The 18,166-nt window shown below is 48.8% G+C and overlaps 1 protein-coding gene across 1 annotated transcript in view; it reads left to right on the top strand.

Annotated features, from left to right (window-relative positions):
- The window catches only part of CDS2 (CDP-diacylglycerol synthase 2), a 46,474-nt gene extending 28,757 nt beyond the window's left edge, over nt 1-17,717 (top strand). Inside the window, exons 4-13 of the mRNA XM_032461870.1 lie at nt 519-616; nt 2,519-2,658; nt 4,749-4,807; nt 5,438-5,520; nt 7,419-7,506; nt 8,150-8,218; nt 9,078-9,230; nt 10,824-10,943; nt 11,382-11,485; nt 11,742-17,717. Coding sequence (XP_032317761.1) covers nt 519-616; nt 2,519-2,658; nt 4,749-4,807; nt 5,438-5,520; nt 7,419-7,506; nt 8,150-8,218; nt 9,078-9,230; nt 10,824-10,943; nt 11,382-11,485; nt 11,742-11,874 — 1,047 coding nt within the window. The 3' untranslated portion in view covers nt 11,875-17,717. The remainder of the gene's footprint in view (nt 1-518; nt 617-2,518; nt 2,659-4,748; nt 4,808-5,437; nt 5,521-7,418; nt 7,507-8,149; nt 8,219-9,077; nt 9,231-10,823; nt 10,944-11,381; nt 11,486-11,741) is intronic.
- The last annotated feature ends 449 nt before the right edge of the window (nt 17,718-18,166 follow it).

Here is an 18,166-nt window from a genome sequence, read left to right as displayed (position 1 = left end):
TATTAATTCAGCTGTTATATTAAACTGTGACCCTTGCTGTGAGCCTTTGTGACTCTTGGTTTCTTTCTTGTTTTGCTGTGGCCTCACCCACAGGCTTAGGACTTTCATTAAGAAATCCCAGTCCACAGTACTTTTCTCTTAGTCTCCACAGTGTCATGGACAGGGTCAAATGCCTAACAGCTGACCGCTGAGCAGAGCCCTTGGGACTTGTCAAGTATGTAATTCTTTTCAAAGTCAAAAGGGGAAGAGATTGAGTCCTGGGAGTTTCTACAATAAAAAGCCAAGTGGAGTTTCAGAAGCATATATTTATTGTGAGAAATTGGATCTACTCCGTGCCACATGAGAGGCATCATTGCCTTGTGGGATGGTGCGAGACAAAGGTGGAGATCAGGGTCACTCGGGGACTGACAGTGTTCTTAAATATAATGTTTTTCTTGAAGGCCCATGCCCTGTTTCTGTTTCCAAAGATCATAAGAACTGGGGAGGTGAGTAAGTATTCTAATTCTTCTGTCCTGCAGGTGATGTGTGTTCAGATTAAGTGTTTCCATGAGATTATCACTATTGGCTACAATGTCTACCACTCCTACGACCTGCCCTGGTTCCGAACCCTCAGCTGGTAAGCTCTCTAGCCTCACAGGGACCCTTAACAGATTTGGACAAGTGTTTTGTGGTAGGTATTTACTGTCGTGCTGGGAGGGAGCCGGTGGTGGCCATGGGCCGGCACAGCACCTTTGAGACCCAAGTACTGTGTGGGCCGGGCTGTGTGGCCGGTGGGGGGCGTTTTAGTAGTTACCTGGGGTCTGGGCTCTTCCTCAGAGGAAACCAGAATGGCTGCATCCGTGACCATGTTTGCCTCGGCACTTGGAGTCCTTAGACTCCGCACAATCCCGTCCCCGCCCCCGCCCCCTTCTAGATAGGTGTATCGTCCATGCTGTGGTGTCCCAGTGTCCCATGAGCGTCATCTGGGAGCTGTCAGTGCTAGTCTTGCTGTCTCTGGAACTTGGCTTCCTCACCCTTAGAACAGGTGATTGAAACCTAGTCAGTGTTCTTTGGAGGCTCCATGGGTGCTGATGGGCAGGAGTGAGACTGGAGGCAGAGGATCTGGGCTCCTCGGAGGAACTCTGCTTTCTCCTCCTAGGAAAGGGCATGGCCGTCTTGAAGCAAAAACAGAACCAAAACCTGTAATGCAGGTGATGTCCGAGACCACTTCCTGGTCTGCAGCTCTCTGCAGTATTGACCACACTGTTCTCAGGCCGTGACATGTGAGCAGAGGACTGCCGTGGTCCTGAGAGCCCTGGGCCAGATGCAGACCCTTCTCACCCTGCCGTGTGGGACTCAGGGATTGAGTCCATTACTCAGCAGGCCGGAGGTTAGCATCTTGAACCCCAGCAGATCAGTCATGGCCCAGGGAGTGGACATGCTCGGACTTGGGCTGGACACATCCTTCTCAGAGATGCTTCCTCATCCCTGAGCAGCACAAGCTGCCTCGCAGTCCCCATGCCTGCCACCTGCCCCGGTATAGGTCTCTCTCGTGGCTCTTTTGTAGCTGGAAAGCAGTTTTCACTTTAGTTAATATACTCACAATGTCTGACCCCTGACTGTGGTGACTGGCCAAAGAGGGTGTTTTTCGTATAATAGAAAATAAACCCAGTATGGGAGTTCTTGAACTTCCACAAGTTAAAAAATAAAGAGAGAGAGAGAGAAACTCTCCATTCTCTTTCCTGTCTGGATCTTTGCTGAGTGGTTAGAGCCGGGCACTTGTTTGCGTACTTGGAACCACCACCGAGGCTGTGAAGGCACATGAGTGATGGCCTCTCCCTTCCCGGAGCCCCAGTGGAGGAAAGAGCATATAAACAAGTGAAGAGTTAATGCTAGTGAAAGATTTGTGTGTCAGAGCCAAGCTTCAAAGAGGGAGACAGTCTGAGATGGAGCATAATTCATTGCTTCGTGAAGAGAGCAAATACTTCATGCTATAGAATTAAATACAGGAGAGGCAGATATCATGTTAAGTCATGCAGGGTTTTATAAAGAAATGGTATTTGAGCAATGAGTGAAAAACTGGGTAAGTGAAGAGGATATTCCAGGCAGGGAAAAGAAGGGAGCACGAAGCAGACAAGTGGAGAAGCCAGAGAAATCCATTTTGGCAGGTGCGCGGGGTCCCTGGCAGGAAGAGTGGAAGTGACTGCGGAGGGAGGGCGAGGTGTGTTTCGGAGCGTTGGCTTATGATCTGAGTGTTAAGTTAGGCCTGATAATGCTTCCAAAGTGGCAAAAACTGAGTCCCAGGTTTGTGATAAATGGAGAGTGTATGAAAGCCACAAATTTCTAGACAAAGCTCTCACCTGCAGTGTCACCCAACAACAGGGAACCGTGGTCCACCTGTCCCTCTGCAAGGTTCCCCGGGGGGTCTCGGGTGTTGGGTGGGCTACTGCTCTGGTTGCTGGTGCTTTCTGGCAGCCTCGCTGTAAAGGCGAGGCCACACGGGCCCCTCCCTTTGACAGTGACCTGCCTTCTTTTACAGGTACTTCCTACTGTGTGTGAATTATTTCTTCTATGGTGAAACAGTGACGGATTACTTCTTCACTCTGGTCCAGAGAGAGGAGCCTTTGCGGATTCTCAGCAAATACCACCGATTCATTTCCTTTACTCTCTACCTAACAGGTATGTGTTAAGCGGCTCACCAGCTCTTGTGTCTCTCTTGGTTTTGCATAGCAGCTGAGGAGGGGCTGGGGCATTTCTTGGTTAATGTAAGGTTTTGATGACCCTGACTCCAGCCCTGCCGGGGAGTGGAGCTGAGGGTTCTGCCTTACATAAGCTGTAGCAGCTCTTCACAAAGAGAACTGAGACGGAGGGGCTTGTGTGGTTGTGGGGGCTGCAGTTTGTGCCTCCTGTCCTTGTGTTCCAGGTCCTCCTGGAACACAAGGTCCTCTGGACCCCCCTGTTGGCAGAGGTCCGGCAGAGATCCTGAAACAAAGACCACCCAGGAACTTGTGTGTAAAAACAGGTGGCCATTTTAGGAGACTGCCTGAGGGACACTGCAGTATATTGGAAATTTTACTAATTTGGGTTTAAAAAGACTCTGTGGGCGGGGAGGGTATAGCTCAGGGGTAGAGCACATGCTTAGCATGCACCAGGTCCTGGGTTCAATCCTCAGTACCTCCATTAAAAAAAAAGAATGGAATTTTGTCAAAATAAAAACTTCTGTTCAAAAAAAAAAAAAGATTCAGTGACTTCAGAGGAGCTGGGAGCTTACTCTTTGAGTCTCTGTTAGCTCTTCTGTGATCTTGAGCCAAAACAGCAGAGTTACTGTGAGGATTTGATCAGATACATTAAAACTTGACTAACAGTAGAGTGCTAGATGTGAGTCTAAACTCAGTTAAGACAGTAGTTGTAATAATGCTAATGTTCTTCACAGTTGTGCTCAAAGCCATTTTGAGGCACATGAGATACTTCTTCTGACCTAAATTTTCAGTCTGACCTGATTTTCATCAGTTTAATAGCAGTACTTGGTTCTGTGAATGACACCTGGCTGCTGTGGAGTCATAAAAGCCCCACCCCTGCGTCTCTGTGTGCCTGGAGCCATCCCCCACTGCAGGACCCTCTGCACACCTGCGTTTCTGTAGGGAAAAGAAAAGAAATCTCTTGATGTGTGTTTAGCCTAACAAAGCCCATCGCCCCAGAAGATAGCCCGGCTCACAATACCCTAGGGGACAGTCCTCACTTCCTGCCCTTATCAGAGTTGTAAATCCTGTTGTTCAGAGAAGTCCCTGACAGATCTGACAACTGATCAGGTCTCCATGCACGAATTGATCCTGCAGCCCCTCCTCCTTGTGTGCATGGCCCCTCCTTACAATAACAGACCCTGCATGGTCACCCCGACGCGCACATGGGTCCCTCTGGTCTACTAGCCCACACTTGTCTGTAGCAGTGCGACTATTAAACTTTTCCTTGTCCTTACTTTCCTCGTCACCGGCCCGCTGTGTTGTGTCCCACATTTGGTGGCCTGTGCAGCCCTTTGAGGTCCACAGCTGTGAAAATGTGAAGAGCACTGCCGAGAAGCCTGCTGCACTGGGGAGAGTCAGGGAGCGTGCCTCACAGCGGCCCCCGCAGAGAGATGCTGGGGGCCGGGAGCAGGGACGTGCTCTCTTCTAGGCATCGCTGCTTTTGAGGGGCCCAGCAGACTTCTGGGTAAAAGTCCCTTTCTGGAGACTTTGGTCACATAGGTCAGTGAAAGATAGATGCAAGGATGGCCTTGGCCTCATACCCGGTGGATTCCCCCTTCTGCCAGACCTATTCTTAAAGGGTCAGGTAATAAATATTATAGGCTTTGGGAGCCGTCCTCAGTTTTCCTTTGTAGGACAAGGAAGCCTAGACAACATGCAAACAAATAGGGCTGTGTTTCAATAAAAGTTTGTTTATAAAACAAAACAGGCAGCTGGCCTGACCATTGTTGGCCCCTGCTCGAGGATCAAAACATTCCTGTCTGGTGAACAGTGTCCTAAATTGTCTACAAGATCTTAAAGTACTGCCTTCCTTTGATTGTCTTGAAGGAGTCTTTTTTTTTTTTTCCTTCTGACTGTTTATTTGAGTAACTGGTTTTATCCCCTTGGGCTATGGGTTTGTGCCCTGGTTAACTGCTGCCAGGAAATTAGCAAAGAACTACTTAACACAGCTCGAGGAAATGCCTAGGACGGAGAGAAATGCAGAATGTGATTCACGGTGCCCTTTCTGCTCCTCCCTCCTCTAACCAGGGTTCTGCATGTTTGTGCTGAGTCTGGTCAAGAAGCATTACCGGCTGCAGTTCTACATGGTAAGGGAGTGGGTGTGTCAGAGTCAGCGTTCCTGGAGTGCGTGCAGTTCCGGGGTAACTCAGCAGGCCTCCCCTCCTTCCTGGAACAAATCAGGACCCTGGAATGTAGTCTGTTCTTATGTATCTGGAACCCAGAGGATGGGGGGGGGCATCCCCACTGAAGTTAGGTGGCTCTTTATCCACTTAGACACAATCATTGTTACATAATTTATACCCTAAGGCAGTCTCTCCACTCTGGACCTGAGGGTAGACTCCAGGTAAGGCTCAAGGTGAAGCTTCAGGCATCGCCCAGAGATACCCTACCTGCTGTAATAGCCCCTCAACTTGAAAACACCCCCTCTCTGAGCGTCCCAAGCACTCACTAAATGCTAAGAAAACGAGAAGTACCCAGGCTTTTGGAGCACAGAGGGGCTGACGGGCCACGTGGGCCCTGCTTTTGATGGGAACCGTAGCTGGGAAACAGACTTATTCCCAGAGGCCTGTTCTGTACCTTTTCATTTCCAATAAGACCAGGTATAGAAACAGGTATCTTTCCTACCCATTTCTCAGCAGTTTTCCATTTGGTATTGACTGCCATTAGAAGTTCCTTTCAAGATAAACTGCTAGGTAAAGTTTTACCTTCTTTTGCAGTTTGGCTGGACCCACGTAACATTACTGATTGTTGTAACCCAGTCACATCTTGTCATCCACAACCTGTTTGAAGGAATGATCTGGTGAGTGACGTCAGTGAGGGGGATTTTTCCTTTCACTTGGTGGGTGTTGTCATGTGTGGGTGGGCTGAGGACCCCTGCTGACTGTCTAAGCCAGCGGTTCTCACCTTTAGATACACCAGAATCCCCTGCAGGGCTAGTTACAACACAGATTACTGGACCCCACTCCTGAGTTTCTGCCTGAGAACTTGAATTTCTAGTCCATTCCCAGGTCCTGATGCTGCGGGTCAGGACCCGCACTTTGAGAACCGTTGTTCTAGGCTAACAGGTATAGAGACAGTTAGAGTCAAGGACGGTGCAACAGACTTTGAAAATCTAAAGGAAAAGAATTATGATTTCCTGGCAAGAGTCAACAACTGAAAGTCATGAAGAAGAAAACTTGAATAGATAATAATTACAAACGAACTTTGAAAATTGCATAAGGATCCACACCTGGGAAAAAAAGACCAGTGCTAACAGCTGAGTTTTATCTGACCCTTAATACTAAAGCTGATAAAAGCACAAGGAGGGAGAAACAAGAATGACAAACTAATAACCATTCTAAATTAACTATTAGCAAATAGAATATGGCATTGTGTCAAAAGAATGATATACTTGGTAGATTTTACTCCAGAAATGCAGTGATTTCAGCAGGAAATCTGTCACCTTTGATAGAAATCAGCAGCCCTGACTGAAGAAGCTATGACTTTAGTGAACAGGTGAACGCACACCCTGGTGTATATAAGAGGAGCTGAAGTGTTGCGGTTAAGGTCCCAGACTGTGCCTCTGTCTCCGGATCTCAGAATGAAGATGCAGTGACACCCACCGCCTGAGGAAGAAATTAGCACAAATATGTAAAGTACTTAGAACAGAGACTAGCTCACCTGAGTGTTAGCCTCAGTCATGATTCTGTTTAAAACAATGATGGTGACCTGGGAAGATACACTCTACCTTTCTTTCAGACTTTTTGTTGGGTGATTCTAAAGAGTGGTTCATGCTAAGTCCTCATCTTTAGGGCCACACGTACTGCTTGGTTCCAGAGTGAATCATGTTAAATCTCTAGTTTTTGGTCTTCAAACTCAACCCACAAGACTGAACTACAGTTGCAGAGCAGAGAACGTGTGCTAGAAGCCTCATCGCAGTCCATAGCACAGGTGGCTGGTGGAGACAGATGTTCTAAATCACCCCCCTTAACAAACAGAAAGTCAGAAAATATTGCCCATAGTTGAGGGACTAGGAGATGGAGATTTATGTATATTAAACTGTAATGGAGGAAATTTTTAAAAAGTGACTGACAGAGAGTGAGGAGAGGAGAGAGATGGGACTGTCCCCCTTTTCATGGTGGGGATGACCTGGACCACTGGCAGAGAAGAAATCTGGCTATGTGGACTGCGGTCCTGCCATCAGTGAAGTCCTGGGGAAAGACAGGGTTCACTAGAGCTAGTAATAAACAGTTAAAAAAAAGAGTTGAACATTATGAAATACACATAAAATATATGACTTAGAATTATGGAGGTAGCTACTAGAAGAAAAGTCAGAAATAATTAAAAGTAGTTATTTTGGAAAATGGGAATAGGGATGGGGGAAACAAAGAGAACTTTATTTTGTTTTCTTTCCTTTACAGTTTAAATTTGTACTATTGTGTGCATAGATTACTTCATAATGAAAAAAGAATAAATGCCATTTTATAAAATACCACCTCTATTTACTCAGTAGTCCTTCAGTGAATATTTGAATGCTGCTGTGTGCCAGGTTCTAGGCATGGCTTATATGGTGTCTTATTGCTTTTAAACTTATTCCTTAAGGGGTAATATGTACTTTATAGATTGTTTTGGTACTGAAATTTATGAATGGCATTGTTTTGTGGACTTTGGAGGTATTATCTGGGGTAGAGTTGATTCTTACTGTAGTTTATTTCTTAGGTTCATTGTCCCCATTTCTTGTGTGATCTGTAATGACATCATGGCCTATATGTTTGGCTTCTTCTTTGGTCGGACCCCGCTCATCAAGGTAAATGGATCACCCTAACGTGGACCATCACCGTGAGGGAACGGTGGTGCTTTCAGCATGGATAGGTCAGCTTGGGAGACAGAGAAGAGGTCCCACTGGTGTGTACACCTTCATGTCATCTTGGAGAAAGGCTAGTAGTAAATTGGCTTCAAGAGAAAAGCCAGGGAGAGGGTACAGCTCAAGTGGTAGAACGCATGCTTAGCATGCACGAGGTCCTGGGTTCAATCCCCAGTACCTCCTCTAAAATTAAATAAATAAATAAACCTAATTACCTCCTGCTGATTTGGGATGATCCCCAGATTTTCAAAAAAAAAAAAAAAAATCCAAAGGAAAATTTGACAACTGCAGAGGGAAAAAAGGAGCTAATAGAGAAAAAAATGTATAGCCCATATAGGTACATCTTTGGAGCTTCAATCTGACTTTGAGTGTTGTTATTTAATTAGTATACTGTTTTATAATATAATTAAAGTATTTGGCCAGTTGAAACAGAAAGGAAACTGAGGGGTATCAGGCAGGGAACAAGGAAACCAAACGTGGGGGTATTTTAGAAGGGGAGGCGGTTAACTGAAGGAGATTTTTTTCTTTACTAGTAGAAGGGTTTTTAACCAACACCTTTTGTTAAGAGCTTGCTCTCTGTCCACAGCTGTCCCCGAAGAAGACCTGGGAAGGCTTCATTGGGGGCTGCTTTGCTACTGTGGTATTTGGCCTGCTGGTAGGTGGTGGCTCCTAGCTGGGCGGGGTGTGGGCAGAGGCCTCCCACCCACCCTCAGAGCCCATCCAGGGCGAGAGATTAGGTCTCCCAAGGCCAAGGACTCTGTCCTGCTGGATGGTGGGCTCGCTCTGCAGAGGGGCTTGGGCGCGGCCCCCCCGGAGCCCGCACAACAGTGCCCACTGTCCTTCACCCGCCGGCTTCAGGCAGGGCCCCGGCGGTCGGGGACCGGGGACTGGGGCATGCGCACCTTGTGCTCCTCTCATGCCGCGGCCTGGCCACTCCCAGGAGGGGCGTCCTTATCCAGGCATTTGCTGTTTTGCCTGAGTAAGAGGTGAGGTGGGCAGGCCATTCCAGCACAGGTTTTCTCCTGCGAGTGCCCTGCCTAGAGGGCGATGATCTTCCAGCCCTTCCTGGAGCATCCATCCCTACTTCTGACCTGCAGGCCCGTCTCGCTGTTCTTCAGGGTTGTCCAGCCGTCCTTCGTTCTTGGGCCCTCTTCTCTCCCTTCAGGTGTCTCCTCACTGCACCGCCCACCTCACCCCTGCCATTTCCAGTTAAGAGACCTTGAGAAAAATGGGCCATAGCTCCTCCAAATGGGGTGAAGTTTCTTATATAGTTCTTTGCCCAAATTCCTTCAGGTCTTTCCCAGATCTATTCAAGACCTGTTGTTTGAGCAAGCAGGTGTGAGGCTCCTCAGTGGGCCATAAGCCCCTTGATTTCAGCACCCCCCGCAATTCAGGTAAAATACACACGTGGTTAAACATGAACCTCTGATTAGTGCGTGGCTCGCAGTTAGGGCGCTGAGCGCTGTGTGGGACTCGGCCAGACCTTGTCTCCTTTGTCTGTTCCTCGTCCTCAGCTGTCCTACGTGATGTCCGGGTACCGCTGCTTTGTCTGCCCCGTGGAGTACAACAACGATACCAACAGCTTCACTGTGGACTGCGAGCCCTCGGACCTGTTTCGCCTGCAGGAGTACAACATTCCTGGGGTGATCCAGTCGGTCATTGGCTGGGTATGTGCTGCGCACTTGGGGCGAGCGGTCCTCCACTGGAGAGTGACTACAAAGAGAGCACCCCCCACCCCCCAGTGCCTTCCCTCCGCTCACTCACTTCCTCCCTCCCCTAAGTGCAAGCCCCAGGGTGGAGCGGAATTGTTCAGGTCAGTTCAGAGTGGGGGCAGGAGGAGGTGATTCTTCCCACTTCACATCATTAAGACCAGCAGTTCTGAAAGCATGCTTTTGGGCCCGTCGGGGCCCCTGAGATCCTTTCCGGGGGTCCGTGAGAGCACAGTTATTTTCTTCATAATGTAAATGACATTATTTGCCTTTTTCGCTTTGTTGACACTTGCCATGATGGTGCAGAAGCGATGGTGGGTAAACTTGCGAGCATCCTAGCATGCGTGGAGGCAGTGGCCCCAAACTGAACTGTCACGGGCTTCATCATGCCACACCCTCGCGGGACATCTTAGCCAGTTCATCTTCAGAATGTCTTTGATGAAATAGTAAAGTGATTAATTTTATTAAGTCTTGACCCTTGAATACACACCTTTCTAATACTCTGTGTACCAGAATGGAAAGTATACATGAAATGCTTCTGCCAAATTCTGAAGGGCAATGCATGCCTAACGGAAAAGCGTTTGTGCACCTGTTTGAGTTATGAGCCACACTAGCTGCTTCTTTATGGGGATATGACTTTTATTTGAAAACCCAACAAACTATAGTTTTTCAGAATTAGATTTTGGCAGGCATTTTTCTTGAAAATGAATGGAGTGGGTCTGTCACTTCAACAATTGATAGTAATGGTTCCTATAGATAAAATTTGGCTTTTCAAGTAAAAGTTAGAATGTTGGAAAGTGTATACCTGCCACTGTGAGTCTGACAGCTTGTTTTAATACTCAAAGGCTTTTCTGATGAGACCTGTGGTGATTTTCACATATGATGCTTTGACATTGTATGGTGAAAAATGTGTCTACGTTTGGAAGAATGTTTATGTAACTCAGTGAACCAGTATTTTCGAAATGGCCAATGCACAGTGTTACACAGTCATGCCTGGATAAAAGATCCATTCAGAATGCAAGGCAGACCAATGGGTTTTTCCCCCAAGCATTTAAAAATGTTCTGTGTAAAGTTTTTAAAGGTTATACTCCGTTTACAGTTACAACAAAATCTTGGCTATATTCCCAGACCAATGGATTGTAATGTAAGGGTACAAAGAAGTCATTGACAGGATTTCAGATTCCACGTTGCACCAATTTTTAGAAAACTACCACTTGTCAAGTTCTGGTATCATATCACAGAATACCTGTAATTATCTGGAAAGGCAGTGCTGAGTACTCTTCCTTTTTTTCAACTACACATCCATGTAGGGCTGGATTTTCTTCATACACTTCAACCAAAACATTCCTCATTGTGCAGCAGACTGATTGCACAGTATCTTAATGTCCTCTGTTAAGCCAGATATTAGAGATTTACCCAAAACCCCCAAGCCAGTCTGCGTACTGATTTTGTTGGAGGGGTGGGGTTGAATAAAGTTGGTTTAATAACATATTAACAAGTAATAAGCCTGGGTTTGCAGGCACCTTGACTGACTTCATTTATTCTTCTCAGAAAACTGTCCGGATGTACCCCTTCCAGATTCACAGCATTGCTCTCTCCACGTTTGCCTCGCTCATCGGCCCCTTTGGAGGGTTCTTCGCTAGTGGATTCAAACGAGCCTTTAAAATCAAAGTAGGAGAACCCTTTGCTCCCTTCCTCTTGTTGTCTCCCAGGGGGCCCCCTTTTCACCCATCTTCCGCCTTCCTCCCGTCCCAGCCCATCAACCATCGCCCCCTTCACAATATCAGGCTGTGGACCCTGGCTATTAATATATGCTCTTCTCCACACATTTAATGTAGGTACGTTAAGTGAAAATACATTGTTTCCAAGAAATTCCGTAGTTGGAGTTTCAGTTTATTTGTTAATATATCTTGTGTCTTTCTTCAAAAGAAACGTTCCGTAATTTAATAAGCTTGTGTACTATTAGAGCGCCAGCATTTGAATCAGCACTTTTCACTTTCTGTTGCCCTCAGCTACTCAGGGCAGTATCTGGGCATGGAGGCGGGACCACAGGCCAGGCTTTGACCTTGGCCGAGGCCAGGCTCACCAGTCCTTGCCCTCCTCTGACAGGACTTTGCCAACACCATTCCTGGCCACGGAGGCATCATGGATCGCTTTGACTGCCAGTATCTGATGGCCACCTTTGTCAACGTGTATATCGCCAGTTTTATCAGGTACAGTGCCTTCCCACCTGAACCAGGTTGGTGGATTGTGAAGTGTGGGGAAGTTCTAGAATTTTAGCTATTTCTCAGTTTGAGTGAAAAGCATCCCAAATATGAATGCCATTTTCAGTTGTGCTCATTTGTGGCTTCCCTGAGGCCTCCTGCCCTCCGTTAGTGGAGGGTCCAGAGGGGGAGCAGCTACTTGAACGATCAGGCCCCGGAAGTGGCCGGGCCGCGCCCAGTGCTGTTCCTTCACGTCCTTTTTCAGGGGCCCGAACCCCAGCAAGCTGGTTCAGCAGTTCCTGACCTTGCGGCCAGATCAGCAGCTCCACATCTTCAACACGCTCAAGTCTCACCTGATCGACAAGGGGATGCTGACGGCTGCTCCGGAGGACGAGTAGGGGCCCCCCGGGGCCGGGAGAGCAGGACCAGGACTGAGTGAGGGACGGGTTCCCAGGCAGGCCCAGCTGGTGTAACTTGGACAAAGACAAGGCTTCAACTCACTGTCTTTTTTTTTTTTTTTAGTGTTTTTATTTGTGGATTTAAAAAACAAAATCTGTGTATACAGTCTACGTGCTTCTGATTTGGGTTGTGAGTAAATACAGTTTGAGTTGGAAAGAAGTCATGGGGGTAAAACCATTTGGGTTTTTCAAACAAGTTTTTAATAACCTGGAAGATGGTGTTTGTTGCCCAGCTCTGGAGGGCCTGCTTGGTGTGTCCAGCTCCCAAGCCAGAGCTTCCCTTTCTGGGCTTGATCAGAGAGTGGACGTTCATCTGAGTTCATCCAGTTTAGGTGCCCCCCACCTCCAGCTGCCAGGGAGGAGGTGTACAGCTTGGGTGTCTTTACTGCTGGAGCGCTTCTCCATACGCCCTGCCTTGGAGCTGCAGGAGGGCGCCGTAGGCTGGAGGGATGAAGGCTTTTGATCAGATAACCCTTCTGTTCACGAAATCCTGTGAAGTATGAGCTCTGCTTTAGGTATGGGCTCACCTTACTTCCTCACAGGCTGAAAGCAGGTTGCAGTTTTTATTATTTTCAGAAAGCATGAGAAATTATAATCTGGAAAAAAGCCACACTGTAAAATTCCAAGCGTATGCAGCAGAGTGTACTGTTAACTGGGCCCTTTCCCGCTGGTGTGAGGCTCAGGGGGCTCCTGGAGGGCGGCCCGGCGCTCTGGGTCTTTTCAGGGATGATGCTGTTCACATTTGTGCTGCAGACTTGCTGCTGAGTCCTTCCGGGGGGCTTGTACCTGTTGGGCGGGGAGCAGAGGGCTTCCCATTCACACACCCACGTGCCCTTTGCTGGCTGGCCACCTGTGTAGCTGCTGTGTTGTGTGTATATATAATTACTCTTAAGGCAAGTGTGTATCTGTGTGTGTTTTTAAAAAAATCACTTATTTCTTACAGTGATTTCAACTGTACCACGACTTCGTCACTGAAACCGCAAAGTCCTGCTTACGGCTCTGGATAACCCCAGCCAGATTAGCGTTTTTAATCTTCCGGATTAAGTGCACATTTGTTACGTAATGTGACCAGTTTAAATGTAGTTTGTATTTTGCAGGGGGACCTTTCCTCTCTTAAACTGTGATTTATTTATTTTTTTCCTTTTAATCAGAGGAGTGAGGTTAACTTCTGGAACATACGTTCTCTGTCAGGACAAGAAGGAAGGGAGCACAGGAGCGAGCGAGCGTGGTGCCCAAATGTGCCCGTTACTCAGTGCCACTCGGTGCTCGTTGCCAAATGTGGGAGTGAAGTTCGCTTCGGCACTTGGTCTGGCTCTGGTTTACTTTGTTTCTGTTTAGCCTCAGCCTTACCGCATCCTAGAACGCTCACAGTTGGCCCAGGTCCCTGGGGTGTCTGGCACGGGGGCTGACCCCTCTCGACATTTCAGTTCAGCCACCGTGTGACCATCCATGGGCAGCAGCTTCTTCCTTCTGAACGTTTATTTTTCATTTTAGTACACGGCTTTTCTTCTCTAGATCCAAGGCCCCCTTAAAGGCAAAACGTGTCTTTGCACGAGGTTTCAGTGCTGGCTGTGACCTGGGCAGGTCGCATCACCCTGTGGGTTCTCAGCTGTCTTATAATTCCAGTAGCCATGATTCTGGCTGAACTAGTACCTGTCCCAGGGCCTGCAGGGGTATTGAGTCATGTCCTGAGCACCCAAAAAGCAGGTGCTTTCAGGCCTTTTCTAAATGCTTGTCCTTAAAAATACTTGTCTTCAGCAATAAATCTTAAAACAGTGGAGGTGACTAGTAATGAATCTAGTTTTCTGACTGAAGAATGAACTTGGTTCCCCAAACCAGAGATAGAATGGCACCTCATTTGTCTCATGTCGCCCCACTGGGGGCAGAGGGTGGGGTCCTTGGGAGCCGGGCGTCCCAGTTGGGACTTGGCTGCAAAGAGCCACCCTTGAATAGGTCTGCCTTCGGGATCAGGGAGCCTGGCACTTCCTGCAGACGTGGCCGCTGATGGGGGCCCGGGAAACTGAAGCTGGGTGCTCAGCAGGGCTGCCATCAAGAAGGCTGGAGAGTCAGCTGGGGTTTGTTGTCTTCTGACTTCCTCGAGTGCGTTCAGGTGCAATGAGAGCAGTTAGCAGTCCAGTAGCCGGGAGACGGACGCCACCTTGTGTCCATTTAGTGCATTGTTTTTTCTCCCATTTACTGAAAATCACCACGCAGGCAAGATTCCAGAGACTAATTGTAACACTCACCCGTGCAGATCTTAATGAGTGGCATAACTTGCTTCAGATCTCTTTTTTTTTTTTTGTGAGAAATAAAATGTGACTGAAATTGTGTACCCTACCTTGTCATGGGTTCGGTTTCTCGCTTCCATGCGTGGTTTTGTTTCCCACTTGTTTTTGAGGTCATACATATTGTGCAGTCCCGACTTAGAGTTTTTGTTTTGTTTTCTAACTTGAATCCTATGCACTGTCACAGCGTCCTTCCCAGGTACCTCGGGCAAGAGGCACGAACGCGTTACTCGTGAGGAAGCTGAGGGCTGGAGGGGAGAGAGCTTGCCCACGTTACTGTGTCCCTTTGAAGGTGGCCCCATCTTTCTCTTCCTCCCAGAACTACCCCCCTTTCACACTGACCGGCAGGAACCTTACTCTCTTGGGCTTCCAGGTAGGTAGCGGCCGTTGTTCTGACCTAGGGCTGCCTCTCAGTAGAGTAAGGCTTTCAACTGTCTGTCTGTGCGCCACGCCTTCAAAGGCAAAGAGATCTCAGCTGTGAGGGTCATTGGGGAGGCAGACTTGGGGTACTGAAGTGTTGGGGTTTTAAAACATGCGGATGATTTCTGAGAATACAGGGCCAGGATATGTGAAGCCTAGGATTTTATGGCCGGTGGCTTTCAAATCCATTGGCTCTTTGAAAACTACCCCACCTCCCCTCTTCTCCCAGATGCCTATCTGTTGGGGCTCCTTCTTATCCTTAAGTCATTAAGTTACCAGCAGAGTGTTTGTTAATAATAATTGCAGTAATAGCAATAGTGCTTAACATGTGCCAGGGACAGTGCTAAGGGTTTACATAAATTATCCCTTTTAATCCAGAAAACAACCTTTGATTAGGTATTATCCCCATTTTATAGAAGAGGAAAATGAGGCACCTTGACAAGCTAATACGCGCAGTGGTTAAGAAGATAGGCTTTGGGCTCAAATAGTCCTGGATCTGGGCAGGTTACTAGGTGCAGATCCAACCCAGTTGGGTCTGCTATTAGCACCTCCCTTGTGGGATTGTGATGATTTTATGAGAGAGGTGTGTAAACATGGGTACAGCGCCTGGCACATAGTAAGAGCTCAATCAAGGGTAGTTTTTATTGAACTCAGCTGGTCATTTGAAGCCAAGTTAGTGTAATGCCGGAGACTGGGTTCTCAGCCACTACACTGCCACTGCCCTGCACACCGCCTGGGTGTCCAGAGTCTAGAAAGTGACCACACCCTCCTTCTAAGAGAAGCAGTCCAACCGTAACAGCCACCTGCAGCGTCTGGGTACTTGGCACTCACTGAGAAGGCAGCCTGACGGAAGGAAGGATGTGGAGATGTTCTGGAATTAACTGTTCCTAGTAGGGGTGGTTTGCCTGAGGGCTTGCCCACCTCCTGCTGCCCTGGCTCTGGACTTTCCATGGGGAAGGAAGCCCTTTCTTCTTGCCCGGTGGTGCTTCCACCCCATGGGTGGTGAGGGACGGTGTGTGGCTCGCTTTGGACCCCGTGTCCCCCTCTGCTGAGGGCTGTGCTCTGTGCACATGGCTCAGGAGACTGCACGCTTCTCCACGTGAGTGGGCATCTCAGGGCCAAGAAGAGTGGGAGAGAGAGAAACCTCTGTAGCAGCTTCTAATGCAGAAGGGAAGCCTAAACGTGCTCTCTCCTGTCCTTACAACGCAAGCAACCATGGGCCTGGTGCCTCTTTCTTAAGAGTTAACAGGATAGGTGCAGGTGACCATTTGAGGACAGATGATGTGGGGTGTTTCTGTTGGGTTCTAGGTTAGCAAAGGGTCACAGGTGACGCCTGAATGAAGGGAGAACAGGCGCTGGGTTGAGTGAAAAGCGTTTGAGTTTTCCGAATGAGGTTGGAGGAGCTGGGGAGAGGGTGGGGGGTGGAGCATTCTTCACTTTGAAGGGCTGGTGTTGACAGAGAGCATCTGTGAAGCTCTCAAGCCAGCAGCATAATAATGGCTTAGAGCCATCGGCTTGACTGGGGACTCTTTCCTGAGCATCAGTGGGGAATGAAGGGCAGACCCAGAGGCCCGCTCTGTTTAAACGGGAGCCTCTCCCCGCAGTCAAGTGATGAAGTAGGGATTACACAGGAATCAGGGACATGGCTGTGGAGGGGTCAGTAAGCAGCGGCCGGGATGGACCGACCCCGGGCTTGCCCTCTCGCCCTTCTGGACTCAGGCTTGCCAGGCCTGGCACTTTCTCTCTCATCATTGCATATAATGGACCCAGGCAGCTTTCTACTTGTAGAGGAAATGGCTCTAAACTGGGGGCGGGGCCCCTGGGCATCAGGTTGAAGTCGCCTCTGCAGTAATCTCCCTGTGTGGTCTCCCTACAGTGGTCTCCCTGTGTGATCCCCCTGCAGTGGTCTCCCTGTGTGATCCTTCTGCGTGGTCTTCCTGCAGTGGTCTCCCTGCATGATCTCCCTGCGTGGTCTCCCTGTGTGGTCTCCCGGTGTGCTCCTGAGGGCTCCTGAGGGCTTCCCTTAGGCAGTGCTCAGAGGCTTTAGTTGGGTTTCGCCACATGGTGACTCTGTCCCAGCTGACATTGTTTGCTGACATCATTCACAGTACGGATCTGTCCTTGGCTGTTGGAGCCCCTTTTCTCACCTCCTTTAGGTTCATGGGCTGGCTTTATGCCAGGAAACGGCAGGATGGAAAGGGGTTAAGAAAGTACATACATGTTCTTTTAAGGGGGTCCTTTGTGTGCTGTTTCATTTACATCCCGTGTGGCTGCCTTATGTCACAGTGGTTGGGTGTCTGGGAGCAGATTACCAAGGGAAAGAGCTGAGCAGACCTCAGGGCCAGTAAAACCCAAAGACTTGGAACCAAGAGAAAAAGGCAGGGGCAGGATATGGCGGTTTACTGTCATCTGGCCAGAGGACTGTTGAGAAGCCTCTGGGGTGCAGCAGGACGAACATGGGCAAAGGTGAGGCCCGGCCTCCCGCAGCAGGCAGAGGCCAGGCTGTGTCCCTTGTGGGTGTGGGGACCAGAAACTGGGCTCAGGAGCCCATCCGGGGAGAGTCAGTGCTCATGGATTGTGGATGATCTGGAGTTGAGGCTGATACCAAGTTTTAATTTTTATTGGTGTTTAATGCTTTTCCCAAACAGGAGGGGAAAACCAGAGTGGTAAAGACAGGGGGCATCTTGGGAACCCTGGTGGTGATGGGTGAGTGAGACACTTCCTCAATTCTTTTCCCTCTGAAGATCTATTTAGTTAGAAAGTTACCCCAAACATAGAAATGGCCTGCCCGCCTCCACTGGGGAGAGTCAGGTAGTCACATGTAGCCACAGCAGTGTTTGTGCCGTCCCGAGGTTGGCCTTGACTTTGCTCTGGCCCGGCCTCTGGCATTTCACTAAATCCATGTGTTTTTGCCACGGCTGACCGTTCTCTGTGTACCGTCTGATCGATGCGGAATAATACGTGCAGATTCTCTTTCAGTGCAGTTTCAGAATATGATACACTGTCCACTGGAAAGTATTCACCTTATTTGTATACCTGAGTCTTCCTACTCCACAAATAAACATGTGTTAAACTCTGGCTCACATGTGGTTTCTGATGGGCGGAGTGCTGTCTTGGCGAGAGACGGGGGGTTTGTTTGTATGGAACCAGCGTCACTTCCCAGGACGCTGCCGACCACGCCCTGCTTCTGAAAACCTCCTCTGCCCTTGGCCTTCGCCACCTGCTCCCTGGCTTTCCTCCTGTTCCCTTGGCTGCTTCTCCTGAGCTGCCTTTCTGGGCATCTCTCCCGCGCTGGCCCTCAGATGGTGGCACTCTGCTCCGACGTTCTCCCCGCACTGAAGGCTCTCCTGGGGGTTCTCACCCACTCTCAGGGCTCCAGTTACCACGCTTGTGCCCTCAGGTCCCAAGTCCACACCCCTGACCCACATGGGCCTCTTCATGTGGACTTTGCATGGCCAAACCCAGGCCCAGGCTTCTCCTGGACCTGCCCCAATCCGGTGTTCTTGACCCACCATCTGTTCTGCTAT

This window comes from Camelus ferus, chromosome 19 (genome assembly GCF_009834535.1).
Source record: "Camelus ferus isolate YT-003-E chromosome 19, BCGSAC_Cfer_1.0, whole genome shotgun sequence".
NCBI classification, from domain to species: Eukaryota; Metazoa; Chordata; class Mammalia; order Artiodactyla; family Camelidae; genus Camelus; species Camelus ferus.
Note: the sequence above shows the minus strand (reverse complement) of the source record. Positions and strands in the feature narration are given on the sequence as shown.